Below are 18,818 nucleotides of genomic sequence, written 5' to 3'. Positions count from 1 at the left end.
CATTACAGGCTCTTAACAAAAACCAGTGACAATTAGGGACTTCATCAAACACAAGAGATTCAGGCAGATTTCTCAGCTCAGAATTAAGTCTATCTATAGCCTCAAATCACAAAGCCCAACATCATTCTTAAGCCAGAATGTTGTTCAGTTATCAGAGCAATATTACTGGAAATTACCCCAATGCATTCTACTGCAAGTCCCTAAGATTTTATTATTCAGAGTTTATCCTCTCTCAGTCACAGCCTCAAAAATGGTCCTGTAATGAAATAATCACAGAATTAGGTATTAGATAGCTAAAGGTAGACATGGTGTCATGGGCTGAGTTGAATCTGCTGCTAATACTCAATTCCATGCAGTCATCATCCCAGATTCAAAAAGAAAGTGCTGGCTGGAGCAAAGTATGCTGGAGCTTGAAGTTCAGAGTGGAACATGGGAGGCTTCCTGTTCCAATTGCTGTTTCTGGTTTTCAGTTTTGGGATGTTGGGCTTTTACACTGGGGAGAGTTACAGGTTGAGGGGTGAGGTTGCTGGCTTCTGCTGCTGCTTCTGCATTTTGCTGCAGACAGGCTCAGGTCATTGTGCACTGGATAATTTCCAGTAAAACTCTATTTCAACCCAGAGGTGATTTTCACAGGCTCAGAGGATGTCAGAAGTTGGAAGGGACCCAAAGAGATCATCGAGTCCAAACGCCCCTGCCACAACAGGACCACACAATCTACCTCAGGTCACAAAGGAATACATCCAGACAGGCTTTGGAAAGTCTCCAGAGGAGACTCCACAACCTCTCTGGGGAGCCTGTTTCAGTGCTCTGGGACCTTTACAGTCAAGAAGTTCCCCCTTGTGTTGAGGTGAAACCTCCTTTGCTGCAGCATTCATCCATTGCTCCTTGTCCTATTCCAGGGAGCAGTGAGCAGAGCCTGTCCCCCCCATCCTGACACCAATTACTAAAATCAAATATTACTAAATCTTCTCAGTCTTCTCTTTCCCAGACTAAACAGCCCCAGGTCCCTCAGCCTCTCCTCAGCAGGCAGGGCTCCAATCTTCCTTTTTGTGTTACTTTTCCCCTCATCTCTGGAAGGAGAGAGTAGGGCTTGTGAGAGCAGACTGTGTTAACCACAGAGTGTACTAGGTAACGATATACATGGAAAAGAAGAAATTACAAAACTGCAGTTATACAGGCAATACAGGTTTATTATGTTCTTTCACCAATGGTAGCAAAAAACACTTAACAACTGAATGAATAATCAAGGGAACTTAACTGTGAACAGGAGCTTCAGAATTATGTTCTAAATTTTAGACGAGGAAGGCTTGACAGGGAGAAAACAAACCATAGATACACTGGAAAAACAGTCTCTATGATGAAGAGTTTCTGCCTTCTTTAAAAGCACTGAGATTATTGAGGCACCTTACTGCAGGTTATGTATCATCTCCTCTTTGGCAATGAGATGTGTGGTTTTGTTAACTAGGGCCATCAGCGAGTTGAGCTTGTGAGACCAGTCATTGAGTATATTGTTTGGGTCCTTAGGCCTCTGAAAGTTGATAATTCCTGCCAGCCTGTCTACTTTAGCAAAGATGGTCTTATTAACTACTAGGTTAGACAGGAACTCCTCCGATTCCTGTAAAGACAAAGAGCACTAAGTCAAGAAAAGAGCACTTTTATCTACAGAACATAACAATTCCTCCCAACCAGCATTCAAACACAGGGAATCATAGAACCAACCAGGTTGGAAGAGACCTCAAAGATCATCCAGTCCAACCTAGCACCCAGCCCTATCCAGTCAACTAGATCATGGCACTAAGTGCCCCATCCAGTCTTTCCTTGAACCCCTTCAGGGATGGTGCCTTCACCACCTCCCTGGGCAGCCCATTCCAATGCCAATCACTCTCTCTGTGAAGAACTTCCTCCTAACATCCAGCCTAGACCTCCCTCGGCACAACTTGAGACTGTGTCCCCTTGTTCTATTGCTGGTTGCCTGGGAGAAGAGGCCACCCCCCACCTGGCTACAATGTTCCTTCAGGTAGTTGCAGACAGCAATGAGGTCACCCCTGAGCCTCCTCTTCCCCAGGCTAAACAACCAGATATTCTTTATATTTTAACAGAACTAAGCTGGAGTAAGAAAACAGACAATAACATAACAGACATGAACAATGCAAGGTACTACTGCAACCTACCCAAACACTTTTTCTTTTTAAATTTGACCAATATGTAATTATCTTTCATGAAATTAAATGGTTAATATACTACACCAACAGACTTCTACACTTTGAAGCACTTGGCTACACAGCTATCAGAATGTGCTGTCTGGCAAGTTGTGCTAGTTTGAAGCTAGCTAGAATATTTTGGTGAGAAGAACTGGATGGTAGGCTGTGAAAAGGAAACAATGGTGATGGCTACTTCACTCATAGGCTTGCTGAGATGTATAAAAACAAGAGCACAAAGATAGATAAGGCAGTCGCTCTTGCGTTCTGGCTGCATGCACTTCTCCCTCTAACCTGCTGTCTGTGTGACTAATCCTTCTGCTTCCTAACCCCCCTGGCCGATCCTCCAAACTCACTTCAAAGGTAAGGCAAAGTCTGGGGTAAGGTAGAGGCATGGGAAGAAGGTGGAAGGGTGGTTGGGAGCCCCTCCTAGGGACTCTGGTTTCTGGGAGGGCTGCTGTGTTTCTGTATTACTTTTGAACTTGTATATTTCTGTCTATAGCTGTAGATATTGTAAATATCTGTTTGTATATTGTGCTAAGCTGTAAATACAAAGCTTCATTCTAATTTCCAGATCGTCTGAGTCTAGTCTGGGTGATTTTCTTAAGTGGGGGGGGCATGGGGAACACCCAAACCATCACACGTGGCAGAGGAAACTCCACGTAAATTGATGACTGCTGTCAAAGGTTTTATTCTGAGTTAGGGGGAAAAAGCAGGTTTAGCAGAGACAGTAAGATAAAGGTTTTCATTGGGACTCAAAATACCACTATGCCACGATGTGTGAATCTCTTTTGAAAGCTTGTGAAGACACAAAATGGGATGGCAGGAAGGCTGCTCCACCCCACGTTCCCCAAGTACAACCCTCTATAAACAGGGACATTTGGCGTGAGAACTCTGTACCCTCAGTCTGTTTTAATCCCATTGACAAGACCTTTTTACCATTCAAACACAAGACATTTAGATGATATCTTGAATATAAATGAATTTTAAGTAGCTTTTGCCTTATGGGCACATACATCAATAGATTGAATTCTGCCTGGATTAAGTTTTCTAACTCCCATAAAGGCATGAAAATACACTCAGGTATTCATATGGACTAATAAAGCCAACAGGTATTTGAATTACTACTATTAGCCCCAGAAGTTTTTTACGTTACTACTCATAAAATGAAACCAATGAACAAAAGCTCAGTTAATGTCCCACTACAGCACCCTCTGTTTCTCTTGTAAGAGCTAAAAAGCATTGGTAACACAAGGAGGCGAATTAGACTAAGGATGAAGCCAGCAGAGCTGCAAGGATAATATGAAGACAGACACACAGAGATACACCAACAGGTAACAGATAATCCATGAACATTCATGAACACACAAGCGTAAACCCTGAGCATTTCGTACCAAGCAACGTGTTCCTACAATGCCAAGTCTTTTTGCATTGTCTGCAAAGCAATGCCATGATGATCTATGGCATCACTTACAGAGTGAAAGGAACATTACTCTGCTGAATACTTCTATTTTTGCCAAACACATGCAGACACATGCATGCTTCCACACCCTTTATGAAAGGAGTTAAAACAAAGCCACACTTACATCAACAGACAGATCCAGGAGCTGTGCCATTCTCTTCATTGTAATTCTGGTATAATATTTAGCCATTATTCTAATATTCTGGAATAAAAGTGTTCAGAGTAGAGGGTTATGGGCAAAAAATAATTGAAGTAGGCTGCAAAATTATAAAAGTCAATGTTAAAAGCAGGTTAGGAGCTGTTGTGCTTTAAAGCACTCCAGTATGAAGCATATGAGTGAGTTGTGAACAGTTCTTTTTGCTTGTAAAAGGTATAAAAGTCTCTACATGACAAATTATCAAGTAATGCAATCAACTATTTCAAAGTGAATATAAAGTACAACTTCCAAGTTTCTGCTCTATTGAAATGGGAACGCTGCATCTCACAACTCAAGTGCAGCATGCTCTTTTTTTTCTGGCAGCTGCGCCAAATACTTAGCTATCAGAAAGATACAGAGCAAATGAAACGTTGAAAAGACAACACAATGGAAGGGCAACTTCTCTGCTGCTTCACTACAGGCTTGGTTCCTTTTGTAAGTAAAATATAGCAAGCTACAAGCATTTTCAGCTGAGACACTGAATGTCTAACTAATGCTTAAAGACAGACACACTTACATGTTCCACCACTCTATTCTTTAAATCTTTCCATCTCTTTTCACCTTCCTCTGTACAGCCAAAGACATCTGTGGCAGGACTATCAAGGGATCCTTCTCTTAATTCTTTCCCATATTCTTCAACCAGGGCGGTCCATCGCATCAGTTCCATGGTGGTGAACAGTTTTAGGAGGTCTCTAAATGAGTTAGTAAAGTTGATTTACAATCCTCTATTAATAGGGCTCATTTCATACTTAAACAGATCAAATAAATGTTACATGGTTTATTGCCAGTAATATTCACTGGTTTTCATTAATATCTTTCCATACTTCACTCTATCAGGGGGCAGCTCAAGACAGAGCTTGATTTTCCAATAAAGACCATTCTCTTATAAAGAGACATTTATTCTATTGCAGAACTTGCACAATCATGAAAATCTTGTAGTGTTTTTCATGCAGCATTAAACTTTGAGATGTTTACAGCAGATTTGGCCTAAACAGATTACATCTGCAGAGGTAAGTTTGAGAGAGGCACTTATTTTTTAACCTAAAAATTCTTTATTAACAAAGAATACTTACTTATACTTGGGGATTTCTTCTAGCTTTTTGTCACTGCTAATTCTGTGCACCAAATCAGATTGTTCATTGTCATACGGTGAAAGAATAACATAAAGAACAACGCTCTTCAGTGCCTGTTTAAGAGTAAAGAATGGTTTGCTTCCAGAATTCAAGAGAGGAATTGAAAACACTGTTCACAGACCTTAAGAGATCAACACAGAAAAGGCTTCAGACCAGTGTGTTAAGAAGTTACAGTGAAACTGGTGTCACCTTGCAGAAAGGAACTCTTATTCACAGCAAGATGTTTAAATTGATTCAGGTTAACTAAAATTCTAGTGTTTATTTTAAGCACATGGGGAAAAAAACCCCCCTCAAGTCTTTTCAAGTATGTAACGTCTGCACTACACACAATATCCTTCAGACCACACTTGCACAGCTGCTTCTCATTTCTGCACTTGTATAAAACAGACAAGACACCCTCCAAGATTTCAAAGGCAACATAACAAAGATGTTAGTTATAAATATTCATTTGAAATTAACTTTATTGTATTACTGTTTTCAACTAACCAGTCTGTTAATGTAGCCACTAAAACCCTAAGAGCAACAGAGTGATGAGCTATTTAATCTGCTGCAGGCTGATCTGGCAATGACATGGGTATTTGCCACAAGAAAACACAAGACATTTTGTATGTAATGGTTTTGGGTTTTTTTACCTGCTGCCACTTTTCACTTTCAGCCTGGATACATGGAGTATCATAAATGGCTCTGTAGTGCTTACAGATGGAGAGGTAGGAGCCTTCATGTTGATCCAGCTGGATCATTAAGTTGTAGTATTTCAACTTTAGTTTCTGAAACAGTATCAAGCAGTAGAATTAACACAGCTCGATGCATCGTGTAAATGAAATCCAACTGGATTCCAACACACAGGGATTCAAATGGAGTTGGTCCTGAAGAGAGGCATGTGAGATTAAAAGTGGGATTGGGGGAAGTGGATAAATCCTCCAATGACTTACTTCTGTGTTTTCTTCTTGAAAAAATTTTGTATTGATTTTTTTGCTGATAATTTGAGTCCGAATATAGTCTTTCACAGCTAGACAGAGTCTCATCTGCTCCAAGATAAATTCTACTCGTTCTTTTTTTTCCATTGAGCCATAAGTTTCCACCTAAAATGAAAATGTAACTATTTAACGCCGTCAAAAGCCAAATCAAGCCAAGTCTTAACCGTGCAAGAACAACATGAGGTTGTCAAGGGGAAAAATACAACAACAATACAAAGCAAAAGAAAAATAGGAATGAAGAAAAAAAATAGCTATTCCAGAGCAAGGGGAAATGGAGAAAAGGTTATTGAATTTGAAATTGTAGTCCTCATTTACACCGGAAGAATCCACTAATGCTCAACTGAATGCACTACCTAGAGAACTGAAATGTTTTCCAGATGAGAAATACTCTTTGTAACCTAAGCACGAGGCTAACAAAGGCACTTCCAACTGAATTACACTTTCACTAATACCACTTAATCTCATTCTGGGCATTTCTGCAGATGTACCTGATGAAGTCTACAAACAATAACCTGAAAGCAGTGGGAATTCATTTCTATTGCTAATTTTGAGTGACAGGATGTGTTACCTGCAGCTCCTGCAGGATAGAGGCAGCCTCTTTCACTTCACCATTCTGTTCTTTTATTGTTGCAAGTGTCTTTGTCAGGCGAGCACGTTCGATTTCCACATATATCTGAAAGCAGAAGTCACAGCTTAAACACTGGAATCTTCTAAAGAAGACTGTAAATGCTAAGGCCACATTTGCCTTAGCAGGTATTTGATGTTTTCATATAACCAATTCATTCCTTGTGTATCCATACACTGTATTGACACTATCCACAATATAAATTGATAGAATATGATGGATAGTTGACACACTGGAAGTATTTGGGCCAAATTAATCTGAAAAATAATGTCTACATTCATCTACAAGCAAACACAAAAGGGATGTCCTCTGTGAGTGAGGAATTGTGTAGTTTTTCTGCTAAAATGTATTGAAACAGATGAAGTGAAAACTTTAATGGTTAATGTGTACCAAGTGCTACTGTTTGCATTATTTCACTCACACCTAACCAGTCATAAATCAACAAGACCTGATTACAATCAACTCAGTCTAACTCTGACAAGACAAAAGCTGTGACATTAAGTTTGCCTTAAGCTAGAACTGTTTCTTATAGCAAAAGGAGTATTATGTAAATAATTAATAACAATTAATAACCTTCTGGTGACCATAACTGTTCACAACACCTTGCTAAATGCAGGAGACACTAAATTAAACCTGCTCATTTCCCTAACGACATCTAATACATAACTTTCTACCAAGTCAAACATAAATGGCATTTCACAACTCTGAATAATATGGATTATTAATTTACAGTGTTAACTGTGGAATTATTAATTGTCTTAATACATCCAAATACCTATGTCCTGGCAACATCACCAATGTTCCAGTTAATTCTTTAAATACGAAGTCTGGAAAAGCTTTGCCATCTTTTGGAAAGAAATACACCACTTGGCTTTCCAGCTTCATTTAAAAGTTACTTCTGCTCTTATTTGAACAGCATTAAATAATAGTGTTAAGAAGTTATGCTTTTAAATAAGGTGAACATTTTTATTCTACCTTTTAGACACTCAGTCTTAAAACAAAATCTTACTTTTCCTTCTGTAACCATACGCAAGGTGTCAATTAAGCGCAGTTTGACTGGCAAGTCTGTGATCTCTTCCACATAAGTGCAGCACTGCTGGACCATTTTAGCAACTGCCTGGTAGAGGGACAGAAAAGGAAAACACACTTTGGGTTTAGATTCCTCAAACATATCCAGATTGTAACACAAAGAGATAAATATTAAGCACTTTCCTATCAAACTAAAGAGATTAGTGTCAACAAAAGCACACAAGATGCATCTCAGTGTTCTGATTCATAAAAACGTGTATAGTGACGCTGGTGACTGATGCTGAAGTCCAGTTTGATGTTGTTCTGTCACTTCTTTCATCTTATTTTTTTCCAGTGATTTTTAAAATAACTCATCCCCTGTGATTCTCTCTTGAAAAGCAGTACTCCTTTTCTGCCAGGTCCACACAGCTCATGGACTGACAGAACTCAGCTGTTTGCTTCAAGACTTGCATGGGTAAAATGAAAGTGTTTCTCCCCTGAAGCTGTGCTAGTTTGAAGCAAGCTAGAATGTTTTGGTAACAGACTAGATAATGGACAGTGAAATGAAAACAATTGATGTCAACTTCTCTCACAGTCTCGCTGAGAACTCTGGGAAGAAGAAAGACTTTTTCTCCATTTTGTTTCTCTCTCTTGCTTTTGCCTTAGACCTGGTCACATCTCATTAACCCTGCTCCTACTAACCTTGCTCCCTAACCTCTTGGCTGCACCTCTCTTCTTCCTGAGAACTGGGGTAAGGTTGAGAGGGCCGGGGGGAGGTGTTGGGGTGGTTTGAGAGCCCCTCCTGGGGACTCAGGTTTCTGGGAGGGGAGTTGTGCTTTTGTATTGTTTATCCTTTGTATATTTCTGTATATAATTGTATATAACTGTATATATTGTAAATAGCTGCTTGTAAATTCTGCTAGCTGTAAATAAATTGCTTCATCTGTATTCCCAGGGTCCGTCTGAGTTAGCTGGGGCAAATTCAAAGTGTGGGGGGGGGCGGGGTAACCCCCAAACCATCACAGAAGCGTGTGCACTGGCCCTTCTCTTTAGGACACCTCTAGATTTTTTCAGGAGGGGAAGGAAGTGGTTTGATTATTTCTGACTGATGCTTTTCCATTTCTGCATACTCCCTAACAGGCACTCATAAGTTAACAGCCTTCAGTGGCAAGCGCAGATACCAGAACATGTTCTTCTGGCAACAACACTGACGAAGCTGTTACAGCTATTATTGAAATTTCTGCTCCTGGAAAACAAAAAAAGCAAAAAGAAAAAAAAAAAAAATCCACCAACCAAAAACCAAAAAAAAACAACTCTAGAAACTTCTTCCTCAAGAACAAAATCCAGCTGACGTGACCCAAATCTTCAGGCATAGTTTGTGCAAGCTAGACAACTGAACTCCTATACAAACTCATGTTTCTGCACATTCAAAAGTAGGCAGCTTTTTCTTTCCAGAGCAATGATGCCACTAAAATTACCTGTTGCTGACTTCTAATTAAGTCAAATCAACCACACAGTGTAATAAGCTTTCACCTTCTTAAATGAAGGGCTTTCAGCAAATTTCTCAGACAGGTCTGAGTTCCAGAGGATGAGTGTCAAAAGAAGCATGTAAAGCACACACCTGATCTGCTCACAATAAGCTGCAGTAAGTGTTTAATGTACACCTCGTGTGAATGCAAAAAAACCCCACACCCAGAAAATGCTTACCATGCAAACTGTAAAAGGGTGTAGAGATGAGCTACCATCTAAAAACTCTGCTATGCAGCAAAGCAGAAAAGTCACAGCTGTGCTGCCAAGAATGGCAAGCTGGGCCACACAGAGCTCAGCCATGAAGTGAAGACAAATTTCAGACATCAGTTTCACTACTGGCTTGCACATGTCTACCAAAAAAAAAGCCTCAACAGGAGCTAATTCAAATATACACAAAGGAAAATCAGATGTGTAACACAGCTCCAAACACTATTTTATCTTTTGTTTCAAAGGATTAAATTCACCTGTTTTAACTGGCTTCTTCTCTTTGATAGAAGAATAATATTTTCATTAAGAGCATCCCAGTCTTTAGCTTCATAACACATTTTCACTATAGCCACTAAGATACGAGATGTGGAGACCATGTCAGATGCCTGTAACAGAGAAAGAGCAGATTAGTGATCTGCAAACCTCTAGTACTTATAGCCGGGGGGGGAAATGGTTCTATGTAGCCTCACTGATGTTCTTCTTGAAGAAAAGAACAAGAGGAGGGAAGGACACTCCAAGTCCTTTCACAACTCCAGTGCTGCAGAACAAGGGGGTGTGAAGGCCAACCCAATGCAAAAGTTGCACATCATCTGCTACTTACTGTCCGTGTTTGTTTTTCCAAGGAGAGAAGGTTTTCAATTACTTCTTGCAATCTTCCTTCCTAATGTGATAGACAAGCAAAGAATTATCACCACGAGGGAAGCACACAATTCAGTTTGAGAGCAGATCTAATTCTCATACCAGTAAATAAAAAACACAAACCAGCTTGTCCATTCATTTTTAAGGTGGGTTTTTTCACTTTTAAAAACAACCAAACCACTGAGTGCACCAACTTTAGGTACATGGTTCTGTACACAGATTAACCTGGAAAGGTTTCATTTTTGCCCAGCATGTGCTAGAAGTTGTCTGTCCAGTGCAGGGAGCCCAGCAAGTTTCAGACAGGTTTGGTGAGCTTGCATGCTAGAGGGATGACTAGTTTCTTTTCTAGACAAAACAATGTTTTAAGTGAGAACAGATATGCAATTAGATACTTTGGCCTGAAATTTGGTTTACTGTTACTTTCATCTGCATTCATCATAATTTAATTACAGCATATTACAGAAAGCATGAAGAACATGCTTTACAGTCTCAGCATGGAATTATAACAGTCCTGTTTTTCAGGTCTTGAGAACTATCTTTGCCTTTGTTTAGAGGAGTTAAGGATAACATAATGTACTGAGTCCTAAGTTGTCAATCCTAACTAGCACCTTTTAAAATAAAAAGTTAATGTGAGAGAATTTGTAACAGCCCATGGCAACTGGGGGGGGAACACAAAACATGATCTGCAACTGTAAAATTAACAAAAAAAGAGAAAATGAGATTGGTTTCTAAAATGTACCTGCCCTGCTGACATCTTTTAAACTACATATAATGGTTTGCCAAGGCTGTGCTCTTACTGCCACAGAATTTACAAGTTATATGGCAATAAAACGTGGTCATGGGTGTCCATAGGGACACAGAGCTCTGCCTGTGGCATAAAGCACTTGTGCCTACTCTCCACACAATACAGCCTTGCGATAGTGTAAGATGCACTTATCTTGAGGCTACTGCCTTCAGAGCTCTGCAATATGCTGTACAGTACAGTGTGTCTATCACAAAAAGTCATGTGGATTAAGCAAAGCATTTGCACCATGAAAAGAATCAGGTGGCATCCCACTGGGAAAGAACATCCAGGCCTGTCTGTTCTGAGGTCTGAGACGCATCAGAATCTTTACTCTACAGAAGACTATAAAAGAAACTTTAAGAGAGACCATATGCATGATTACATCTATGATCCCAGCAGATCTGTGGTCATCCATGGCCGGATATACGTTTATATTTCCTCAGCTGATGCCAGTACCCTAACAGCCTGCCATAGCTCTTCCCCTCCATTCCAGTCTTTTGGGCCACACACCTAACAACACCATGCAAAGTGCTGCCTGACCTGATACAGGCAGCTTTGGTGGCACAGCACTACCTGGGTGAACAAGCATCTAGGTGTCTGCCCAGCTGCTCTGCCCACAGAAAGTGGCAGCAGGGAAAAAATCATAGAATCAACCAGGTTGGAAGAGACCTCCAAGGTCATCCAGTCCAACCTATCCCCCAGCCCTAGCCAGTCAACTAGACCATGGCACCAAGTGCCTCAGCCAGTCTTTTCCTGAACACCTCAAGGGACGGTGCCTCCACCACCTCCCTGGGCAGGCAATTCCAACGGCAAATCACTCTCTCTGTGAAGAACTTCCTCCTAACATCCAGCCTAGACTTCCCCTGGCACAACTTGAGACTGTGTCCCCTTGTTCTACTGCTGGTTGCCTGGGAGAAGAGGCCACCCCCCACCTGGCTACAATGTCCCTTCAGGTAGTTGTAGACAGCAATGAGGTCACCCCTGAGCCTCCTATTCTCTAGGCTAAACAATCCCAGCTCCCTCAGAAAAGACACGTACCTTCCATGGACTCAGGCATTTTTATCCCCTTGCTCAGGAAGCTGCACCCCAACATTTTGTTTCCCTCACTGCACTCTTGCCCACCCTTCTATACTTCCATATCCTGAGCAGGTTCGTCTAGAGCAGGCTGTACTTCTCCCATTCCCCAAAAGAGCACAGGAGGACCTCAAAGACCCTCTCAGCAGCAGATGTGAAGCAGTGTCCAGTTCCAGGCTCCCTAGCTCAAGGACAGGAAACTGCTTGAGATGGTACTGCAAAGCGATACAAAGATGACGTCTCTCTTACAAGAAGGGCTTAAGGCTTTTCAGCCTGGAGAAAAGAAGACTGGAGGAGGATCTTGCCAATGCTTATAAATAAAGGGTGAGTGCCGGAAGAATGGGACCAATCTTGAATTTCAAGTGGTGCCCAGTGACAGGACAAGAGGTAGTGGGCATAAACTCGAACACAGAAAGTTACTCGGTGCCATGGTCTAGTTGACTGGATAGGGCTGGGTGCTAGGTTGGATTGGATGATCTTGGAGGTCTCTTCCAACCTGCTTGACTCTATGATTCTATGATTCTATGCTTTGTACGTCTAGGCAGGAGGAGGAACTTCTTTACGTTGCCGGCGGTAGAAGGCTGGATCAGGCTGCGCAGACAGACGGTGAAGTCTCCGTCTCTGGAGTCATTCAAAGCCCGTCTGGACTCTGTCCTGTGCAGCCTGCTCTAGATGAACCTGCTCTGGGCGGGTTGGGCTAGATGATCCTGATCTGTCCCAGCCCCTAATATTCTGCGGTTCTGTGATGGGGTGACAAGAAGTGGCCGCCCCCCCGCCACTGGGACGCCTTCCCGAGAGCGGCCTAGCGCGCCCCACGCCATGACTCAGCCCATCCGCATCACCCAGCTTTCCCCTTCCCCGCACCTGCGCCAGTCGCTCGCACTCGGGCAGCCGCTGGTCGACCGTCGCGCTGTAATCCACCTCCATTTTCACGATACGGCCATCGGCCCGCTCCGCGCCACCCTCCGCCATCGCGCCGGCTCCGCTCCGCGGCCCTGCGAGCACAGACCGGAAGCAGCGGGAGCCCGCAGACAGGCGCGCCCGGGCAGCCCCGCGAAGGCCCCCGCGCTGCGCCAAACAGGCGCTGCCGAAGCCGTCCCCTGCCGCCGCAGGACCCCGGGCAGGGCGGGCCCGAGGGGAGGCGCCGGTGCGGAAGGTACCAGCCCCTTCCGCCGCCCTGGGCTTGCTGGCGTCGCTGCCAGGCACCCTTCTGAGCCGCTGGGAGGCTTGCCCCGAGCTGAGGGGCACCCTGTTTCGGCACCCAAAAAGAGGCAGATGTGTGTGTGTGTGGGTGATTTCCTCAGAGAGTCCCGTGCCTGCCCTCAGCTTAGCGTGAGGCCTCCTACCTTATCAAGGACGTGGGTTGTCGGCACGGTTGCTGCAGCCACGGTGTTGTTCTCAAGCTCTTAACACACAAGCTACGACTTTGCTTCTAAGGCAGAGGGTGGCCACTGATGCAGACCGCGGGTTTATGCTGTTACCCAACATTTTGAGGGGCCTATGCTATGCTGACGCGGGGAGCTGCACCGTAGCGTGGCCTCTGTGGAGGGCTCGGGGTGCAGTAGCTGATGCCTCCACCCTGGTGATTTCAATGTATCTCACGTTCCAGCCGTGAGTCATTTAATCATCTTGCCTTGGCGGAGAGGTGAGGAAAAGGTAGGAGACACAATGGTTTTAATTTCAGAGCGCAGGGATTCTGATTTCAGACAGCGCTGCACTCTTGCCGTGCTTGACAAATTCTGAGACTGGGGTGCATTCGTGTACGTTTGCGGTCACAAACTGACATCACCTCCCGCTCCACAGCAGAAGTGTGTGTACTGCTAGCGAGAAACCGATATCTCTATTGCCTCAAAACAACGCGTGACGTACCTGACCCGAATAGACAGGGTGATGGCTTTGATAGCTCTGAGGCAGAGCTGCTGGCCTGGCAGAATGGTTTAACAATTAAAAGAGATCATTTCTACGGAGGCGGAAATTCCCCTTTGCCTTCTTCTAAAACCGCTGCAACAGCGCCCTGGAAAGGCGAATGGCAAACTGCCTTTCTCTGCACACCTTCCCCTGCAAACCTCCCTTGAGATTTGGAGAGACTTAAGCGAATTGTTGAATCGCGGCACAACCTCCCAGGCTGCCCAGGGCTGGCTCGGGACACTGGGTCGTGATACTGCTAAAAGTCAATTCACTGAAGAAATTCACAGCAACTGGCTCATGTTTGCAAGCAAGCGGCTCAGGAGGAAATGCTGATCAGTGAATGCTGATCCGTGAATGCTGTAAGCAATCACTGAGCATTAAAGAGTTCCGGGGGTGGTGGTGGGGGAAGACCTTAAAATTACATTTCGCGTTGTGTTCCTTTATAATGCGTACCTCACAACGTGATAATGTGGCAAAGGGGCTCTTGAGATAACTCATTTTAAATCTTTTGTTTACAGAATTAAGACTGAGTCACTGCATCTGCTGCACTGGTGTAAATTTGGGGTAATTAATTAAGTGAATTCAGAGCTGTGCTGCTGTGTTATGCAATTGTGTCTGACACATGCCTTCCAATTAACACAGCACAGACCACGCACTTTGAGTCACTTTATGTTTGAGCTCCAGCTTGCTTTGAGAAGTCCGGTAACAGGATTTACACAATCGCTTTAATTATTTATATTGATTAATTTCCCTAAATACACACATGTGTCACAGAGAGTAGATGGGTTGCTCTGGCCTTGTTCTAGCCATTTACAAACCTGTAGAGCTTTGACCACTCATAGTGAGGTGTAAAATCTCATTCTTTTAGGTCGGTGTAATGTTAGTATAATTTTCCAGTTGATGGTTAAGGAGTGATGGCTTTCAGGGTACTTCGAAGTAAGGTACTGATACTGTGCTAACTGAGGGACATTTAGGAATATGTAATCTTTATTGAATGTGTCTACTACGTAAATTAATATATATGTAATTAATTCCATGAAGTAATACGAGGTTAAGCATATATTCTTTGAACTCCACTGGCTTTGGGAAACTTAGGTGGAGCAATCCCCTATGTGTCCTGTGTCAAATTAAAGAAATGGTGCTTCCTAACACCTCATTGGGCTTAGGCAGTTTACTTGCTGCATTCTGTAACAGTACTAATCTGACTCAGTATATTCTCATGTGCAGTCATTTTGGTTCAGACAGCGAGAGGCTGAGGGAGCTGGGGTTGTTTAACCTAGAGAAGAGGAGGCTCAGGGGTGACCTCATTGCTGTCTACAACTACCTGAAGGGACATTGTAGCCAGGTGGGGGTTGGCCTCTTCTCCCAGGCAACCAGCAATAGAACAAGGGGACACAGCCTCAAGTTGTGCCGGGGGAAGTCTAGGCTGGATGTTAGGAGGAAGTTCTTCACAGAGAGAGTGATTTGCCATTGGAATGGGCTGCCCAGGGAGGTGGTGGAGGCACCGTCCCTTGAGGTGTTCAGGAAAAGACTGGCTGAGGCACTTAGTGCCATGGTCTAGTTGACTGGCTAGGGCTGGGTGCTAGGTTGGACTGGATGATCTTGGAGGTCTCTTCCAACCTGGCTGATTCTATGATTGATTCTATGGTTGAAAGAGGAAAAAAAATAACGCCTCCTGTGTTGGGAATCACGTTCGGTGGAGCGCTATGGGAAGATGACTCTTTATTCACCAATATGGTTAGATGGTCAAATCCCCTTTATTTCCGTGATACAGTGACTTATATGCATTCTAGCAAGAGGCGTGCTCAGCTTAAGATTGGTTACAGTCAGAGGGTCCAGGGTTACATGTAAGGTGTGCATAGGTTAACTTATCACAACATTCTAAGGGTCAGCCTCCCAGACCACCCACTCCAGCCCCCTTGGTTATCTAGTCTCTGCCCACTGCAGCTGTGTGTGGGGTGCTCAGTTGTTTACATCTCGATTTCCTAGCCTCGCTGGGAACCAAGGACGTTCTCAGCGCCACTTACCCATGTTTATGACTTTATGTCCTCGACTGGTGAGAAATTCTTCCACAATTCCCTCTTTTTCTTTTTGAGCAACCCACACCTGGCTAACTACCTTAGTTAAGCTCTTCTTAATGCAAGCAAAGACAATACAAGCGCATAGCAAAATTATTATGAAAATGACAAATAGCTGTAAGCCTTCTCCTAATAAGCTGCTTAACCACCCCGGGATTGTCCCAAACAGGTTCTGCCACCAGTCATCAAAAATCGATGTTTCCTTCTTGATCTTATCAATACGGCCTTTCTACCAGGTTATACTCTTGTGAATGGACTCACCATGATCTGATAAATTCAAACAACACATCCCTTCGAAGTCCTGGCAGCCGTGTCCTTGGGCTAGCAAAAGAAAATCAACGGTTGCTCGATTTTGCAATAGGGCATGACAAAGGGAATTTTGATCAACCAATAGTTGTCCTAAAACCTTTGTGGTGACGTTGGCTTGTTTTGCTGACCAACACGCGAGTCTCTCTAGCTGTACTAATGCTTTTCCAGCTGCTCCTCCTGGTAGAAATACAGCTAAGGCAACACGAGCAGCTGTGGATAACAATTGAACGTTGTCATTGCAACTAGGACTCAATTTTAAAGATCACTTAGATTGGTGTCGGGCTAGGTCCCTGAGCTGACTAAGATGAGGGGCAAACATTGTCAGTTTACCCAGATAACATGGACCTCCATAAACGTTCTTGGTATGCCTTGCCAGGCTCTATCACCACAAATAAGGAACACACCAGTGGGAAGTGCCTTAGCGGTTCTGTTGTTCCACAACAGATGACCTCGGCCCCTTCTTGATGCTTTAACACCATAACACCAGTTGTTTACTCCAGAAGCACCTAAAGGTCTAACACGGGCCTTGTCAGTGTTGTTTGAACCGCAGTGTCCGCCCTCATTGCTAAGGAAGTTATCATAGGCTGTTTAGCACAGGGGTGAATGGTGCAGCTACAAATCAACAGTGCTACAATCAAAAGAATAAACCTGTTAGAGCTTTCATCAGTAGCATTAGTCTGGCAAGCTAACAACCCAAGCTTAGCTAACAATCCCAAAAGCTATTTCTGCAAGCGACAGTAAGTCATTCGTTCAGAAACCCAAAAGTGCAGACGAACATCACAGTCACAGGAGAGTGCAGGTGTGCCACGTCTGCGCTGGCTCTGTGTGGCAGTCGACGCTGCAGACTCGCAGATCACTCAGCTGTCGAGTATTCTTCTCAGACTCCCATAGTTCTGGATTCACTTGATGTTCTCATTACACTCCTTAGCTATGAGCTGTGTCTGACTATTGTGCTTAAGAACTACTAACCTCTAAATACAATACAAAGATATGCCCTAGATGTTACTATCAGTCTATTCTACTTAGGCCTTTTCCCACAGTTCTTCATCTGCTTTCAGAATTTAGGGCAGTGTTTTTTTTATCTCTTGCAGGGCCCTTGCAAGAGAGAAAAAGGTCACATTGCCATCTTATGCCAATTTGAGTGGGCTTTGGCCTTTACAAAGCTGTTAAACTGAACCTATTCCATTAAACCACAATCACTGAAAACTCATAAAAATACCCAAATTCATTAGCCATGGTCCAGACCTTAAAGATCCATACAAATACAATCATCATGTCAGTGCTTCTTTCAAGTCCTTTCACAGTTCTGCCATCTGAGCAAGACTTCTGCTCACTTTAGGGAAAAAACAGGTTGGTCATAATCAGGTTGGTCTTCATCAAGGCCTGTGAAGATAAATGGTCAAACACAAGCAGATGCAAGAACAAATGCAGACACATCCATTGCCTAGGCTAGCAGATCCACTGGCCTAGTCTGTATGCTGTGATTAGAAAAATCCCGAAAAGGAAAATATTTCTTCTGCTATCCTACTGTCCTCTAACCCATTTTCCCCTTTTCAATAATGCCTAGATATACCCAAGAAAAACATCCCATAACATCCTTATGTCCTAAGTTCCCAAAACTACAAACCCTTAGTCTTAACTTATCTTACTCTAAGAATCTATCAGCTATAGGAACTTCAAGAAAAGCAAAGAAAATTCAAGAAGATAACAATACCATGGTATTCTCAGAAAAGGGGAAAGTCAGAATTGTCACAAGGCTCAGTTCATGCAATTAGCAGCTGTTCCAGTAAACTTCTATGCTAGTCCTGTCTTTATCTGTTATTGGGGGAAGGAGCTGACTGGCATTAGCCTACAAGCTCTATCATTCCCTGTTCCTAGTCCAGAATCTGGTTAGTGACTTGCAATGTGGATCTCAGTGCCTACACCCTCGCTGTGAGAGGCAATGCATCTGAGTTCTAGTCTGTCCTGCTTGGTGCCTTCTGTGTCTGTATAAGTTTCCACCCATGGTCAGTGGCACTGGCATCTCTGCTATGTCCTAGCAATCTCCCTCTTTTTCTTTTTGCCACTGAGCAGGGAGTGCAAAAGTCATTGCTGCCTAATCTGTAGAAGGAATTAACCAGTAAGGTGACGATAAATACCCCAGCCAGGAACTATCAGCTATCATTTCGAATGCAAACTGTTATCATCAGGTGACTAAAAAATACACCTGTGCGTGTCCATGCCTGTAACAGGGGCAAAAATGGTCCCAAGTCATCCTCGTCATTCTTGCTATCATTTCCATAAACTGTCTGACATCTGTTTTCAGTAGCACAGTATCACAGTACCATCAGGGTTAGAAGAGACCTCATAGGTCATCAAGTCCAGCCCTTCACCACGGGGCTCAAGGTCAGACCATGGCACCAAGCGCCACGTCCAACCTTGCCTTGAACAGCGCCAGGGCACCAGGGACGGCGACTTTACCACCTCCCCGGGGAGCCCATTCCAGTATCCAATCAGTCCCTCAGTGAAGAGCTCTCTCCTCACATCTGGCAGTGTCTAAACAGCTTCGAGGCTTCGCTGCCTCCTAGCAGGGAAAAAAAAATCCGTAAGAGGAGATAACTCCGGCAGAAAAAAAAATCCGTAAAAGAAACAACGGGCGGGGGGGGAATGGGGCCCCGCGGGCCCTCCACAGGTGGCTAGAGGGGGGGGAG

At 43.6% G+C, this 18,818-nt stretch overlaps 2 protein-coding genes across 2 annotated transcripts in view; one reads left to right on the top strand and one right to left on the bottom strand.

Annotated features, from left to right (window-relative positions):
• Positions 1-1,169: 1,169 nt before the first annotated feature.
• PSMD12 (proteasome 26S subunit, non-ATPase 12) lies at positions 1,170-12,903 on the bottom strand. Its single transcript, XM_064150598.1, has 11 exons — positions 12,698-12,903; positions 9,938-9,997; positions 9,594-9,722; positions 7,601-7,708; positions 6,535-6,639; positions 5,922-6,071; positions 5,622-5,756; positions 4,930-5,042; positions 4,374-4,548; positions 3,785-3,862; positions 1,170-1,615 (listed from the first exon to the last, which is right to left on the bottom strand). Exons 1-11 carry the CDS (start codon positions 12,803-12,805, stop codon positions 1,406-1,408), a joined length of 1,371 nt encoding a protein of 456 aa, XP_064006668.1. The 5' UTR covers positions 12,806-12,903; the 3' UTR covers positions 1,170-1,405.
• Positions 12,904-12,951: 48 nt separating this feature from the next.
• Positions 12,952-18,818, top strand: part of PITPNC1 (phosphatidylinositol transfer protein cytoplasmic 1) — a 100,808-nt gene continuing 94,941 nt past the window's right edge. Inside the window, exon 1 of the mRNA XM_064150600.1 lies at positions 12,952-13,489. The gene's annotated coding sequence lies outside the window, so the exon portion shown is untranslated. The remainder of the gene's footprint in view (positions 13,490-18,818) is intronic.

This window comes from Pogoniulus pusillus, chromosome 11, assembly GCF_015220805.1.
Source record: "Pogoniulus pusillus isolate bPogPus1 chromosome 11, bPogPus1.pri, whole genome shotgun sequence".
NCBI classification, from domain to species: Eukaryota; Metazoa; Chordata; class Aves; order Piciformes; family Lybiidae; genus Pogoniulus; species Pogoniulus pusillus.
This window is presented reverse-complemented; position numbering and strand designations above follow the sequence as displayed.